This window comes from Oncorhynchus mykiss, chromosome 25 (genome assembly GCF_013265735.2).
Source record: "Oncorhynchus mykiss isolate Arlee chromosome 25, USDA_OmykA_1.1, whole genome shotgun sequence".
NCBI classification, from domain to species: domain Eukaryota; kingdom Metazoa; phylum Chordata; class Actinopteri; order Salmoniformes; family Salmonidae; genus Oncorhynchus; species Oncorhynchus mykiss.
In genome coordinates this window covers 36,494,590-36,511,424 of record NC_048589.1, presented here as the reverse complement: position 1 = coordinate 36,511,424, position 16,835 = coordinate 36,494,590, and the positions used below count along the sequence as shown (strand labels likewise).

At 42.0% G+C, this 16,835-nt stretch overlaps 2 protein-coding genes across 3 annotated transcripts in view; both read right to left on the bottom strand.

Moving 5' to 3' along the window:
• Window positions 1-16,835, bottom strand: part of LOC110505847 (ensconsin) — a 448,490-nt gene that overhangs the window by 313,285 nt on the left and 118,370 nt on the right. The gene's annotated exons all lie outside the window — the stretch shown is intronic.
• Window positions 1-16,835, bottom strand: part of LOC110504238 (nesprin-1) — a 181,794-nt gene that overhangs the window by 119,628 nt on the left and 45,331 nt on the right. For both annotated transcript variants that reach the window (XM_036962622.1, XM_036962623.1), the window contains exons 7-23: window positions 13,563-13,759; window positions 12,876-12,985; window positions 11,311-11,418; window positions 9,784-9,921; window positions 7,974-8,138; window positions 7,608-7,720; window positions 7,014-7,182; window positions 6,656-6,752; window positions 5,895-6,097; window positions 5,480-5,644; window positions 5,059-5,211; window positions 4,483-4,626; window positions 4,098-4,265; window positions 3,094-3,252; window positions 2,748-2,912; window positions 959-1,093; window positions 549-707 (exon numbers count right to left, since the gene is read on the bottom strand). In XM_036962622.1, coding sequence (XP_036818517.1) covers window positions 549-707; window positions 959-1,093; window positions 2,748-2,912; window positions 3,094-3,252; window positions 4,098-4,265; window positions 4,483-4,626; window positions 5,059-5,211; window positions 5,480-5,644; window positions 5,895-6,097; window positions 6,656-6,752; window positions 7,014-7,182; window positions 7,608-7,720; window positions 7,974-8,138; window positions 9,784-9,921; window positions 11,311-11,418; window positions 12,876-12,985; window positions 13,563-13,759 — 2,548 coding nt within the window. The remainder of the gene's footprint in view (window positions 1-548; window positions 708-958; window positions 1,094-2,747; window positions 2,913-3,093; window positions 3,253-4,097; window positions 4,266-4,482; window positions 4,627-5,058; window positions 5,212-5,479; window positions 5,645-5,894; window positions 6,098-6,655; window positions 6,753-7,013; window positions 7,183-7,607; window positions 7,721-7,973; window positions 8,139-9,783; window positions 9,922-11,310; window positions 11,419-12,875; window positions 12,986-13,562; window positions 13,760-16,835) is intronic.

Below are 16,835 nucleotides of genomic sequence, written 5' to 3'. Positions count from 1 at the left end.
AGAACACCCTTCTCATTAAGCTGTGGTGAGTTATTCACAATTTTCGATGAACAAATAAGGTTTTATATGTAAGATGGTTAAAAAAAGAGATGATTATTGATTATTATTATTATATTATTATTTGTGCCCTGGTCCTATAAGACCTCTTTGTCACTTCCCACGAGCCGGGTTGTGACAAAAACTCACACTCATTATTATGTTTAATAAATGTATTGTATAGTGTGTGTGTGTGGCAGGCTTACAATGATGGCAAAAAACAACATTTGAGAGTGCGCTGACCCTGGTGCTAGAGGGGGTACGCAGCTGGAGGTTGAATGTTTGAAGGGGTACGGGACTATAAAAACCACTGGGCTAGATCATGTGATCATGGCAAAGTAAACTCAGTTGCACCATGGAATGACCGATAGAGACTACAGCCATCACTCCTATCAGTTCAGGATAGAGACCACAGCCATCACTCCTATCAGATCAGGATAGAGAGCATCACCATCACTCATATCAGATCAGGATATATACCACAACCATCAACCTGACACAGCTAGTCTCACCCTGTGTTCCTTGATCAGCCTCTCACTCCCCATGCCAACCAGGTGTCTGTTCTCTCTGGTCAGCTCTGACTGACACTCCTGCATAGAGACCATTAGCTTGCTCCGTTCCACCTCTACCTTCAGATGAAGCAGGTGGTAGGGAGCCTCTGTCTGGACATCCTGAGAGGGGGGAAGGAGAGAGGGAGTTAGGAACTCTTTCAGTCTCACTCTTAACCTGAAAATATTATATTACTATACGATGAAAACAAGATGTGACAGTCATATTCAGGACCGACAAAGTGCACAAGACATTGAAGGGGAATGTGATAAGAATACTTGGATCTTGGAACTGTGAAAAGATACTATTTCTACAATTGAAGGCTTTGAATGATTATGCTAGTACATTACCTTTCTGTCAACATGGCACTAACCTTCCAGTGTTTGTGCAGTTTCCTGACTGTCTCCTGCAGACTCTGCTGCTCCTCCCTAGGCACTGTGTCTGTCAGTTCATCACAGGTCTTCAGGAACGCATCGAGGACCTGCTGGTCCAGCTTCCCAAAGAACTCCTGCAAACATTGACAGAGATGTCTCACTGAGATTGTCACAATGTCCACATGACTCTACACCTCCTCCCCTTGTGCTTCTCTACTGAATCCCCAGTCCAGACTAGTGTCATGACTTTGGCTTGGGGGTAGGTTTATGACAGTCATAAATACCTCTTCCCCCCTTTTTCCTCTCTCTACCCTATTGATGTTACATTTGCAAACACCTTGGTTAACATAGAGATTCTGGGAACATCAGAAGGTGGGGGGAAATTAACTATAGTCTGGTAATCTGACCAATTGAACATATGCGGTGGTACTTGTGAATATGATGTCAGTTCGGTTGTCATCTGAGACATTCTCATCAATGATAAGATGACATAAACTCTACAGTGGAAAGTCTACACATCAGAGTTATTGGATTCACATGGAATTGTTGCTCAATTTAAATGTTTGAATATGAAATTACTCGTGATCTGATGAAATGTGATTTTAGCTTCTAAAATGTGAGAATTCGATTTTTATAAGGTTAGGGCTCTGCTCAATCAGTGGCCCGTCCCTGTGAAGGGACATGGGCTATAAAACTTTTCAATCACGCCCTCCTCTCCCTTCCTATATAAAACCTTGACGACAATATAACCTCCTGTTCCGAGGATGTGTGGACGACGGTCCGATGTCAGAATGGTACAGAATGAAGCCAACATCAGCGTGAGCTTTGGTTGCGAATGGTATGAACGTTGAACTCTTATTCACTACAGAAGTGATACCTCCTAGCCGTTGAGTTAGCAACAGCAGCTGCAAACGCAGGATAGGAATGAACAGACAGAGTATTCCGTCTACCACACAACGACGTTACTACAACGTATCCAATTTACCAGCAGAGACATTCTTCAAAGGACAAAGGACTCGGTTGGGCAACACTGCCTTCCATCTACCACCAACCTACCGAAGCGGAGCTCAGAGTAAATATTTATTGCATTTTCCTTTTCCAAATGGGCGGTAATTTAGAATGCATAAGATACTGTATTTACGATAGCACAGCTTCGCCCTTTGTTCCTCAGTCTTCATGCTCTTTCACTCAAACCCAGCCCCTTTTCTTTTGTGTAACAAGCTGTCATATCTGTTCCGCCTGCTAGGGACGTTTTCCTTTATGACGTAATTTGTAATCAAGTTATGATTATTTATGTGTATGTGTAATTCTGTGTGAATAGTTAGGTATTTAGTAAATAAATAATTAAACCCAATTTTGTATTGCTGAATCAACTTGTTAGCCAGGGTTCGTGAAGATAACCATGAATTTACAACTTTCAGATGAGACTGAATTAAGGTGACAATTAATATTGACTGCTATTGATGTAAAATAGTACTAGGTCTTTAAGAGTTTATTCGGAAGATAACAGCTCTATAAATATTATTTTGTGGTGCCCCGACTCTCTAGTTCATTACATTTACATGATTAGCTCAATCAGGTAATATTAATATTAATTACGGAGAAATTATTTTTTGGGATATCATGTCATATCACTTAATCCGGCATAGCCAAAGACACGACACTAGCCTGGTCCAGATCTGTTGTGCTACACAGCCAAGTCCTATGGTCATTGTCAGATCTGGATTGTCCAGATAAAATACAGTCTAAAACTATGGTCCTAGCCATGATGCAAGCTTTTGCTCTTACCGTGTGTCTTTTTAGCAGATCTTCTGGGTTGCCTCTCTCATTCAGAAAAGCCTGAGCGACTTTCAGCACCTTCTCCAGCTCGCCACGGGACTCATCAAACCTCTTCATTAAGTTGCTGTTGACCTCCACGTGATTCTTCCACTCAGTAGACTCGTTGATCATTGCCTGGGATACACAAATACAGACATACTCACAAGCAATTCTCATCACCCAACACACAACTGTCCTTCACACAAGTTATTTTGAATTGATGTGAAATGAACATGCGCTAGAAGGCAGCTACGTCATTCTGTCTTCTTCACATTATTATCCTCTATCAAAGCCCAATGATTGATTGGTACTGTACCTGTGAGGAGGCCTGGAGGTCGGCGACTCTCTTCTGCAGCAGGGCCATGTCCAGGTGCTGTAGGGTCTTACTGCTGTCCAGGGTTCTCTGGACACTCTGATGGTTATTCTCTATCACAGTCAGACACTTCTTACAGCTCTGGGTGAAGGTCACCAGCTCCTGGAGAAAGAGGAGGCAGTGGAGTGTGAAGAGACATTGTGTTACTAAGAATCAGTGTGTGGGCAGGTAGCCTAGCGTTAGGCAGGTAGCGGTTGAGACCTTTGGGCCAGTAACCGAAAGGTTGCTGGTTCGATTCCCAGAGCCGACCAGGTGAAACATCTGCAGGTGTGCTCTTGAGCAAGGCACTTAACCCTAATTGCTCCTGTAAGTTGCTCTGGATATGAGCGTCTGCTAAATGACTAAAACGTTAAATTCTTGACTTGGACTGAAATAGGTTCTGATACTCGTTTTAGGTGCTTCTACACCTGCATTGCTTGCTGTTTGGGGTTTTAGGCTGGGTTTCTGTACAGCACTTTGAGATATCAGCTGATGTACGAAGGGCTATATAAATACATTTGATTTGATTTGATTTGATTTTGGTACTGTTTATATTTAGGAGCAGGATCTCCACAATACTTTTGAGCTAATATTATATAAGAGGAACAGGAGCTCAAGCAGTAGAACATTTGAGGTGCCAGTTTTCAGCTCCGGTTAGCTCCTACCCAAGTCAAACACTGCTAATAATGACATAATGGGTCAACTAAGCAGCATGACGTTCAATTAAAACATAAATTCACAGTTACTACCTGTAGGTGATTCATGTATAAAATGTATCTACAATAGAACAAGTCCGTCTAATATTGTTGTATGAAATGCAAGTAACAGTAACTCAACCAAATCCAAACTCTAACCATCCTCCATGCAGTTTCCTTTCTCGTTGCATTCAAACCCTGATCAACCTGTGTTTAGTTGAATACACTGATTGTAAGTCACTCTGGATAAGAATGTGTGATGTAATGTGTCACCTGGCATTTCTGTTTGAAGTCCCCGTGGGCCTCCGAGTCTCTGGAGCAAGTGATGCGGCTGGCCTTCTCCAGGGCCTGGTAGAACCCTGTGATGTTCTTCTCCATCTCCTCCAGAGCAGGCAGCAGGGACTGGGCATCCCGTAGCAGCGGCAGAGACCGCTCCTTTATCTGATGGGAGGAGGACAGGGGGTAGGAGGTCATGGGGGTAATGCCATCTGGAGCGGACTATACTAAAGATGGCTGGTCAGAAAGACAATGTGATGACGTGGAAAACTGATAGGATTTGCAAAAAGTCATCAACATATGGGCATTGTCTTTTTGTTTTTAGCCAACTTATAACCTAAGAATTCAAACAGGAACAGGTGAGATGGAGACGGATGGTCACCTTGCTCATCTCCTCCTTGATAGAAGCCATGACAGCCAGCATGGTAGAGACCTCCTCCGCGGGCGTGTCTTTGACCAGCAGCTGGGCGGTGCGGCTGGCTGTCTTACAGGCTGCCTCCATGGCCGGGACCTTGTTCTTGATGTCCTGGAAGGATGTAGTGAATATAGATCAAACATGGGTACTCTTTTCCTTACTTTTACCAAGGCCCGTATTCACAACGATGCGTCAGAGTAGCTGCTGATCTCAGATCAGTTTTTTTATTTTTTTATTTTACCTTTATTTAAGTAGGCAAGTCAGTTAAGAACAAATTCTTATTTTCAACGACGGCCTAGGAACAGTGGGTTAACTGCCTGTTCAGGGGCAGAACGACAGATTTGTACCTTGTCAGCTCGGTTTTGCGCTTTTAGATCAGAATGAATCAAATGACAGGGAGGACCTGATTGTAGAGCAGCACCACTATTCTGAAATGCTTAGTGAATATGTGATTGATAGACATCGTAACACTGTGAGCCAAGCTGAACACTTTATAGAGAGTTCATTCAAGTTTGATAGAAAAGCCCTGTGTACGTTCTGTACCTCAACGTCTTGAACGAATGTCCTGACGTTCAGGAAGGACACTTGGACAGGGGCGGTCATCTTGTCGTTGGTTGCATTCATAAAAGTTTTGAGAGTAGCCATACAGTCCTGATAGTCCTGCTTCCACTTGTCCACCTCGTCCACTCTAGCATACTGCCATGGAAACAGAGGAGCAGGGAATAATAATGATGACAAGCTTTTCTTTATGATTTGAGCTGTGCTTATAAAGTGACGCAGAGATATTTTATGACACCCGAGTTTCACAGCCTAAGAATTGTATCTATCTAGTGGTTAGCCCTGAGGCATGGCTATAGGCTCCTATGGCATCTAGGAGTCCACAGCCATGTTTCAAGGCCAATCGTGTGGGATGCTTCTTGATAATCTAGGTGTGCAGAAAACAGGAGATTTTAAACTAATTTACATGTTTGACTTTAACAAACAGCTCCCTCCACCTCCCGTTGAGAATGAGCAGCTGCTGCTTCAGGTCTCTGGAGACGGTCTCATCGCACGTCTCAATCAGGAAGTTCCCTGCATCGTTCATGTCCAGGTGCTGCTGGATCCAGTGAGGAAGGTTCCGGAAGAAGTCCTGGGGGGGGGCGAAAGAAGAGAAAAACTCAAACTCTACACAATTGATAGCAACAGTTTGTAAATGTAGAAGATTATTTAAAGGGGCCAACAGTCAGTTTTGATGACGTTGTAGGTAAGGAAGGGAAAGGGAGGTAAAAATGTCAACTGAGATTATCTTTATTCCATGCCCACAATGGTCAAAACATCAGCTGTTGACATGGAATAAATATATGTTTTGGTCTTCCCGATACGTTTAGCCTCATGCTCACCCGTTTGTCATTCTCTGACTGGTTGAGCATCTGCTCTGCGTCCTCCAGCCAGGCCTGCAGTCCGGCCACCGTACTGCTGTACTTCTCCCAGTTAGAGATGACCTCCTCAAGCATGCTACGGACGCTACGCACCTCCACCGACAGGTTCCTCCACTGGGCCGACGCATCCGACAGGAACTTACCCACACCCTCCGCTTCCTCAGCTGGAAAGAAACATAATGAAATTAGGTCGCTCTTCAACATGACATATCATTTTCTTGTGGTTTACTGGGTCACCTCCTAAATGACTCAAGATCTTATTAAAAGAGCCCAGTAGAGTGAAGTTTCGAGGACCTTGAAGACATAAATCAAGACAGTAAGGAATTTTCATTTGCAGTGTTTCACATTCAAAGACCTACTGTGAGTATTTGTTACTGTATCATGCAAAGAGTTATTGTCTTACAGGTCATTTTCTTTGAGGAGGAATATAGAGTAGTTAGTAAACAGACAGGCACTGTGATGTTATATCAGATTTCTTGGATTTTTAGTCAGACCAGTGAACTACTAGTGCACAGTCAATCGAAGGCTAGCGTGGGCACCATGTTACCTATTGTTCATCAGTACCAAATGAATCTATACTTACCTTTCTTACAGATCTTAATGCCTAGAATTTCAAATCAACAGTTATTTCTGTATGTGTTCCCTCTCTGATAGACAATACAATCAATCAAATTGATCAAAATACATCTGAGATAAAACAAGGAAAAGAAAAACAATCTTACATGAACCATCAGACTTGACGTAGACATCTGCAGATTGCCTGAGTGCCTTAAATGTTGTCTCATACTGTTCGAAGAACATGTGTCCCTCGATGAAGGTCTATTGGGAATGATGGTGAGATTAGCATGGAATTATCATGAGGACAGAATTGGAACAATATCCATGGAAATGTTATGGCCAGAAATGTACGCTGTCTAGGTCCACAAACTTAGCTTGGTGGTCCTAGATATCTGTTTGTAATGTCTTGCCAACTCCTATGGTCATTGTCATGTCAAACATTAGGTTGGCTAAACAGCACAAACAGATCTGGACCACCTGGCTACCACAAACCAGTAGCAACGAATGAAAAGGTCAACTCACAATGTAGCTCTGTAGCAGTAGTTCCACAGAGTCACGGCGGCCATATTTGATGATCCAGGACTTGAGCTTAGACTCAGCCAGGATGAGGAACGCCATCAGACGGTACTTGATCTCCCAGAATTCCAGTTTGATCAGGTGGGCATAAGATGATGTGGACACGTAATTGAATCTGTTGTAAAAAGTAGAAGATCAATCAATATTCTGATCAAACTGATCAATCTTATCTTATTTAAAGGGATACTTTGGGATTTTGTCAATGAAGTCAGATGAACATATGGATACCATTTTTATGTCTCTGCAACCAGTATGAAGGAAGATAGAGTTAGTTACGCGAGTCAATTCTAACTAGCATTAGCGCAATGACTGGAAGTCTATGGTATCTACTAGCATGCTAACGCTAGTTAGCAACTTCCTACAAACTACACACGGAGACAAAAAATGGTATACGTTCATGTCATATTTATCCCAGATATGTTTGTGCTGTCTTGTCAACTTATGTTTGTCAAGTCAACGACAATAGGATTTGGGACCAGGCTAAAATTGTCCAGACATTAGTGTAAACACTGAGATAGAGTTGACTGAAGGAGGACTGACCTTTCAGCCATGTCTTGGAGATGTTCGGGGGGGACAGGGACCCCGTTTACTGATCTTTCTCGGTGGATCTGCTGGAACGTCTGTTTGTGGGACTCCAAGTTCTTCAGGATCTCCTGCAACACACAAATGCCCATATCCACAGTCAGACACGTGCACATACACAGTAGATAACAAACCATGTGAGTTCTCATTTAGACTCTGGTGCTACATCAAAAATAAAATTGTCAGTTGTTATGTAAAAATTGTCAGTTGTTTTATGTAACCAACAAAATCACAAATTGTCGGATTTTCAGTACCTTCTTACTAGGCCTACCCAAGGATAGTTTTACACCCATGTGGATTATTGGATCTGCTCTTGTTGAATACCTTGTGCTGTTCTAGCTTCCTCTGGATCACATTGGCTGTCTCTTCATGGGCTTGTTGGATGGGAATCTCCTCTCTCTGGGCGATCTCAGCTCGATGCAGCAAGGCTCCAATCACCCCCAGGGGGCCAGGCAACGACTTATCCAGATGGATGTGCCAGTCCAGGAGCTAGTAAAAGTATATATTACATATCCTAAGTCTTTGAGCAGGTGCTGGTTATCAAAATTATTTCAGGAAAAAGAGACTCTGCACACTGAAATCTATGCTTCCATGTGGGTTATTAGTGACACATTTGTTTCAACCACTCAGGTCTTCTTCAGGTCCCCAATCCAAGAGGCAGGTTGGCATTCATTGTCATGAATCTTGCGGTGGAGGCAGCTCTGCAGAGTGGTCACTACCTGGCACAGTCACAACGTCATCAAATCTGATTTTAAACCTAACCTCAACCACACTGCGAACACTAATGCCTAACCCTAACTTTAAATTAAGACCAAAAAGCACATTTTTGTCTTCATACATTTTTTACAAAATAGACTATTTGGATTTTGCAGCAGGCCTTTCTAGCGGAAATCACTCAGTTTTGCCTCTCGGACAAGATTCATGACAAACCATGTCAACCATGACAAACCATGAGTCCAAGACCTGAAATAGACATCCAGTACAGCCAGAACAACCAGTACAACCAAGACATTAGCATGAATCACACTGTTTGAAAAGCAGATGGTGAGCAAAAATCATCCCCTCCAGATCACAGTGGTGTTCTGCTCTCAAACAAACTATTAGAGAATAGTCTATCAACTGAACAAAACACACTCTGTTCCACTCTCTTCAAAACTCTCCTCCCCTCTAAATGAGCTCTCATTCAAAGGCTTGCGCCTCACTGAACACTCATTCAGTTTATAATGAAAGCTACAATTCTGGGGACCCATTCTTCCTTGCAAGGGCAAGTATTAGTCTAACTAATAAACACACAGCAAATTACAAGTCTACAGGACACGAATAACAATTTCCTATTGACAGGTTATTGTCTATTTATAATGCTCTCTTCGGGCCTGTTTCCCAGACAGAGATAAAGCCTAGTCCTCGACTAAAAAACTAGTTCAATGGAGATTCTCCATAGAGTATGCTTTTTAATCCAGAACTACATTAGGTTTAACTCAGAACTACAGTAGGATTAATCCAGAATTAGTGCAGGATTAATCCAGAACTACAGTTAGATTAATCCAGAACTGCAGTACATTTAATCCAGTAATAAAATGGATTAATCCAGAACTACAGTAGGATTATAATCCAGAACTACAGTAGGATTAATTCAGAACTACAGTAGAATTATAATCCAGAACTACAGTAGAATTATAATCCAGAACTGCAGTACATTTAATCCAGTAATACAATGGATTAATCCAGAACTACAGTAGGATTAAGCCAGAACTACAGTAGGATTATAATCCAGAACTACAGTAGGATTAATCCAGAACTACAGTAGAATTATAATCCAGAACTACAGTAGAATTATAATCCAGAACTGCAGTACATATAATCCAGTAATAAAATGGATTAATCCAGAACTACAGTAGGATTAATCCAGAACTACAGTAGGATTATAATCCAGAACTACAGTAGGATTAATCTGTGTCTCTGAGTCTGGCCCATAGATTATGTGAAGGTGTCAGACAGTGTTACTGCACCCTGTTTGGGATGGTTGTGAAGAAGCCTGGTGGAATATTGATGTACATACGAGTTGGCTAAAGGACATGCAGTATGTATCAGACTAGTTGTGCAGGGGTCCACAGACAGTAATACACTGACTCACCGTGCTAGAGATGTGTTCCCACGCCTGCTTGACCAGGGCCTGGTCTACAGACAACTTTCCATCTTTGTGTACCGGCTGCAGCAGCGGCTCTGTCTGCTTCATCTTTATCTCATACTGCACACGGAAACTCTTGAAGCCCTGAAGCAAAGTAGAAACACGAGTATTAGAGGTGCTTCAACCAATATTCCCTCAAAAACATTCTGGCACTGAGCAAATTTCAGGTCTGCTGAGCGCAAACTTGAACGTTGTGAAAATTCTGTGCACCTTCCAGCGTACGTTTACTGTGAACACTGAGGCTGTACCCACTTTGAGTTACAGTTTTAACAGCTGCCAAGTACGCTACTGTGGCTATTTGATCATAATGTAGGTCTACTAGAGTGGCCTACCATCAAAAACAATGGAGAACATGCATCCCATAACATTGAAACATGGAAATACTTTATCTGTTCTACCATTCAGCCTATAGTAGCAGTCAATGTTTGGTGTTTCATGTAGGCCTACATTCCATGAGACTTGAAAGAAACATGCAGGGCTTGACATGAACCTGTTTATCCACTTGTCCTCCAGACAAGGAGGTGACTGAAAATGTTGTGTTGTTTGATGCAAGAAAACACTTTATACCATTATTATACCATTATTATACCATTATTATACCATTATTATACCATTATTATACCATTATTATAGAGAATCAGACAAATGATGCTACCTTCTGCCCATTGGCTACTTAGCTTTTTCAAGCCTCTTTCAAAATACAACACTGCCCCTTTATGACAAAAAATAAACTGTTTACCTGACTCGCTTTTTAAAGATGTCCAGAAATGTACAAATGTTTTGTGCCCTGCTGCTGACTACACATTATCTATAACTGGGCTAATAACTCACTATGCAATAGAATCCTACACCAATGAATTTTGTCTACAACAAAATATCTTGCATAGTTAGTTTTGCAAACTAAGGCTTGCATAGTTCGTTTTGTTTCGGAATGTTATATTGAAAGTAGCCCATATTTCGTCGATTGTGTCAACATTTCCACAGTAAAGGGAATCATTGATAGTGTTAACTAACAGGGAAAACTCTAGAAAGTTGAGTGAAGTTCAATCTCATGCTTCTCTCTGTGGATTGATATTTCTTCTACGCCGCAGTCCCCGGGGAGCTGCGTGGCAGTCATGGGGGAGCTGCGCGGCAGTCATGGGGCTACTTCGCGCCCTCCCACAACTTAGAGGAAACATTTGTTACGGAACCTTCAAAACAAATAAAGGAGGTAGTATATAACACATGAAACACAGGGCTGTCAGATATGGGCTGTTCTTAATAGTCGTTCCTTGATTCCTAGTGCCTTCTCTCCACCTCAGCGAGAACATGAGCATACAAGAAATTGAGGAAAGATAATTGAGAAAGAGTCTTGTGGAGTTTTATGGAGCGATGTCACCTCCCTCTTCACCCCCTGGTGACCTTGTACTTAATCTATCGTAATATTAGCCAGCTACATGTAGTTTGAGATGTGGTTTTTGGTTCCAAGATTACCTGGTACTTGTCGGTGATGTTGCCCTCTGACCCCTGCACTTGCAGCATGTCTCTCTCCAACTGTTCCAGCCAAACCTTCAGCTCCCTCAGAACCTTCCGTTCTTCTCTCTGTAACAAGTCATATTCAGGTTATACAATGCATCACCATTCATCCTCCCTCAACCCCAACAGAGTTCCCAATAAACAACATCATGAGGAACTACTCAATTCAATTCCAGTCCTACAGCAAGTAAGATTCAAAGAGGAAGTCACAGGAGTCTCTGTCAAACATACCTGGAGCATTTGCTCTATATGTTGAGGAACATACTATCCAGGATAGCAAGCCACATGAAGAGATGCAAACAGCACAGAAAGGCATTAGTGGCAGAGACAGAGAGCAAAAGCAGAGATAAAACAGTACACTGAAGGCAGACACTACACTACACAGCACCATGGCATGGATGGACTTACCTGTAGGTTTGGGATAGAGGGTGCAAAAGTTGAAATGTAGCGAAGAAGCAGCTTCAAATGCCACAGGAAAGATAACATAGTCAGAGAGATGGAGTGATGGAGAGATGGAGTGATGGAGAGATGGAGTGGTGGAGTGATGGAGAGATGGAGTGATGGAGTGAGTGGCATGACAGAGAGATGGAGTGATGGGGAGATGGAGTGATGGAGAGATGGAGTGATGGAGAGATGGAGAGATGGAGGGATGGAGAGATGGAGTGATGGAGTGATGGAGAGATGGAGTGAGTGGCATGACAGAGAGATGGAGAGATGGAGTGATGGAGAGATGGAGTGATGGAGAGATGGAGTGATGGAGAGATGAAGTGATGGAGAGATGGAGTGATGGAGAGATGAAGTGATGGAGAGATGAAGTGATGGAGAGATGGAGTGATGGAGTGATGGAGAGATGGAGTGATGGAGAGATGGAGTGATGGAGAGATGGAGTGATGGAGAGATGGAGAGATGGAGTGATGGAGAGATGGAGTGATGGAGAGATGGAGAGATGGAGTGATGGAGAGATGGAGTGATGGAGTGATGGAGTGAGTGGCATGACAGAGAGATGGAGAGATGGAGTGATGGAGAGATGGAGTGATGGAGAGATGGAGTGATGGAGAGATGAAGTGAGTGGCATGACAGAGAGATGGAGAGATGGAGTGATGGAGAGATGGAGTGATGGAGAGATGGAGTGATGGAGAGATGGAGTGAGTGGCATGAAAGAGAGAGTGAGAGAGTGTATTACATAACACACAATGAGGAAAGTAAGATGATTGATGAGTTCATGCAATGATAAAAAAAATAAATAAGAAAAACAAGAATACAGTAGCAAAAACAAGAATACAGTAGCAAAAACAAGAATACAGTAGCAAAAACAAGAATACAGTAGCAAAAACAAGAATACAGTAAGAAAAAATAGGAATACAGTAGCAAAAACAAGAATACAGTAGCAAAAACAAGAATAGAGTAGCACAATCAAGAATACAAACACAGATTAAAGTACATAAAGCATTACAACACAACACTGAGTTTGCCAATGCCAATACAGTCTTAGACTCAGGACTTCAGTGAATATAGTTAGGTACCTCTTCTCCCTGTCCATCTGTCTCAGAGTGGTGGGGGTTGGGATAGTGCTTGAGGAACTGAGCAACATATGTCATGATGGACTTCTCATCCGGTTTATCTACATCCACGTCTGCAGAGGAAGACAGAGAGAGAGAGGCCGGTGTCACTAGTAGCAATAGCAACTCAACACTGACATCAGGGCTATCCATCCAGCCAGGAAACTACAGTCATGTCAATGAAGTACCATGTCTGTACGCTCCTCCAGAACAGCATGTCACTTGTTGTCATTCCCAAATTATGCATTTGATTTGGTTTGACACGTGTGCCCCGAAGGAGGATACGTTTAGCATTTACTCTGACACTCTGATATCTAATCATAAATGTTTGCTCTCATCTCCATCTCCGGCCTGATAATTGCGAAGGGCCATGATAAAAACAGAAAGGTTTATTGCCGCAGAGCTGCTGTCTGCATCCTTATCTCCAGACCTATCAACAACACATTAATTAAATGAAATACCCACATCACACCTTGACATGTGTTTCATACAGTTCTGTTGGAATTACACAGTTCAAGATAGAAGAGAAGTGGAGACGCATTGTTGCTGCCCTATACACCAACCAGAGCAACGGGGATGTGTGAGGGAGTGTGTGCTTATTTTGACAAAGCAATTTATTTTTCATTATAAATAGATGGGTAGAGGTGGAACCTTCTGGGTCCAGCAGGCGTGGTATGCCCAGCTCGTTCTCGGCCAATGAGAAGGCTTCCTCCAGATTCTCCCGGTTGCTCCTCCTCCTCACCAACTCCATGTCCACCAGGTCTGGGCGGATGGCATGGACCACAGAGTGGAACGCCACACCGCTACGCCAACTGGCACCAAAGTCCTTTACCTCGATGCCCTGACCACTTGGGACAAGCAGAATAACACGTTTACAGTGGGGTAGTGACCGAGTACTGTTGAAATTATAATTCTAAACAAAATACAGACAGTTTGGCTTCCCTTACTCTTGGCTGACAATGGTGGTGGTCAGTCAAGAGTATGTACATACACACACACACACACACACACGCACACACACACACACACACACACACACACACACACACACACACACACACACACACACACACACACACACACACACACACACACACACACACACACACAGGCAAAACAATCGACCACCTCAGCAGGCTAAGCTGGTTGACAAAATTATGTTGGGTTGTATTGACATCATTATAACCAGTTTTGCCCACTTAGTTACAGTGGCATAATGGACATACTGGGGTAATAGTTAGTGGCATAATGTACATACTGGGGTAATAGTTAGTGGCATAATGTACATACTGGGGTAATAGTTAGTGGCATAATGTACATACTGGGGTAATAGTTAGTGGCATAATGTACATACTGGGGTAATAGTTAGTGGCATAATGTACATACTGGGGTAATAGTTAGTGGCATAATGGACATACTGGGGTAATAGTTACAGTGGCATAATGTACATACTGGGGTAATAGTTACAGTGGCATAATGTACATACTGGGGTAATAGTTAGTGGCATAATGTACATACTGGGGTAATAGTTAGTGGCATAATGGACATACTGGGGTAATAGTTAGTGGCATAATGTACATACTGGGGTAATAGTTAGTGGCATAATGTACATACTGGGGTAATAGTTAGTGGCATAATGCACATACTGGGGTAATAGTTAGTGGCATAATGTACATACTGGGGTAATAGTTAGTGGCATAATGTACATACTGGGGTAATAGTTAGTGGCATAATGTACATACTGGGGTAATAGTTAGTGGCATAATGTACATACTGGGGTAATAGTAACAGTGGCATAATGTACATACTGGGGTAATAGTTAGTGGCATAATGTACATACTGGGGTAATAGTTACAGTGGCATAATGTACATACTGGGGTAATAGTTACAGTGGCATAATGTACATACTGGGGTAATAGTTACAGTGGCATAATGTACATACTGGGGTAATAGTTAGTGGCATAATGGACATACTGGGGTAATAGTTAGTGGCATAATGTACATACTGGGGTAATAGTTAGTGGCATAATGTACATACTGGGGTAATAGTTAGTGGCATAATGCACATACTGGGGTAATAGTTAGTGGCATAATGTACATACTGGGGTAATAGTTAGTGGCATAATGTACATACTGGGGTAATAGTTAGTGGCATAATGTACATACTGGGGTAATAGTTAGTGGCATAATGTACATACTGGGGTAATAGTTAGTGGCATAATGCACATACTGGGGTAATAGTTACAGTGGCATAATGTACATACTGGGGTAATAGTTAGTGGCATAATGTACATACTGGGGTAATAGTTAGTGGCATAATGTACATACTGGGGTAATAGTTAGTGGCATAATGTATATACTGGGGTAATAGTAACAGTGGCATAATGTATATACTGGGGTAATAGTAACAGTGGCATAATGTACATACTGGGGTAATAGTTAGTGGCATAATGTACATACTGGGGTAATAGTTAGTGGCATAATGTACATACTGGGGTAATAGTTAGTGGCATAATGTACATACTGGGGTAATAGTAACAGTGGCATAATGTACATACTGGGGTAATAGTTAGTGGCATAATGTACATACTGGGGTAATAGTTACAGTGGCATAATGTACATACTGGGGTAATAGTTACAGTGGCATAATGTACATACTGGGGTAATAGTTACAGTGGCATAATGTACATACTGGGGTAATAGTTAGTGGCATAATGTACATACTGGGGTAATAGTAACAGTGGCATAATGTACATACTGGGGTAATAGTTAGTGGCATAATGTACATACTGGGGTAATAGTTACAGTGGCATAATGTACATACTGGGGTAATAGTTACAGTGGCATAATGTACATACTGGGGTAATAGTTACAGTGGCATAATGTACATACTGGGGTAATAGTTAGTGGCATAATGTACATACTGGGGTAATAGTTAGTGGCATAATGTATATACTGGGGTAATAGTTAGTGGCATAATGTACATACTGGGGTAATAGTAACAGTGGCATAATGTACATACTGGGGTAATAGTTAGTGGCATAATGTACATACTGGGGTAATAGTTAGTGGCATAATGTACATACTGGGGTAATAGTTAGTGGCATAATGTACATACTGGGGTAATAGTTACAGTGGCATAATGTACATACTGGGGTAATAGTTACAGTGGCATAATGTACATACTGGGGTAATAGTTAGTGGCATAATGTACATACTGGGGTAATAGTTAGTGGCATAATGCACATACTGGGGTAATAGTAACGGTGGCATAATGTACATACTGGGGTAATAGTTAGTGGTAATAGTTAGTGGCATAATGTACATACTGGGGTAATAGTTAGTGGCATAATGTCCATACTGGGGTAATAGTTACAGTGGCATAATGTACGTACTGGGGTAATAGTGAGTGGCATAATGTACATACTGGGGTAATAGTTAGTGGCATAATGTACATACTGGGGTAATAGTTAGTGGCATAATGTACATACTGGGGTAATAGTTAGTGGCATAATGTACATACTGGGGTAATAGTAACAGTGGCATAATGTACATACTGGGGTAATAGTTACAGTGGCATAATGTACATACTGGGGTAATAGTTAGTGGCATAATGTACATACTGGGGTAATAGTTAGTGGCATAATGTACATACTGGGGTAATAGTTAGTGGCATAATGTACATACTGGGGTAATAGTTAGTGGCATAATGTACATACTGGGGTAATAGTTAGTGGCATAATGTCCATACTGGGGTAATAGTTAGTGGCATAATGTACATACTGGGGTAATAGTTAGTGGCATAATGTACATACTGGGGTAATAGTTAGTGGCATAATGTACATACTGGGGTAATAGTTAGTGGCATAATGTACATACTGGGGTAATAGTTAGTGGCATAATGTACATACTGGGGTAATAGTT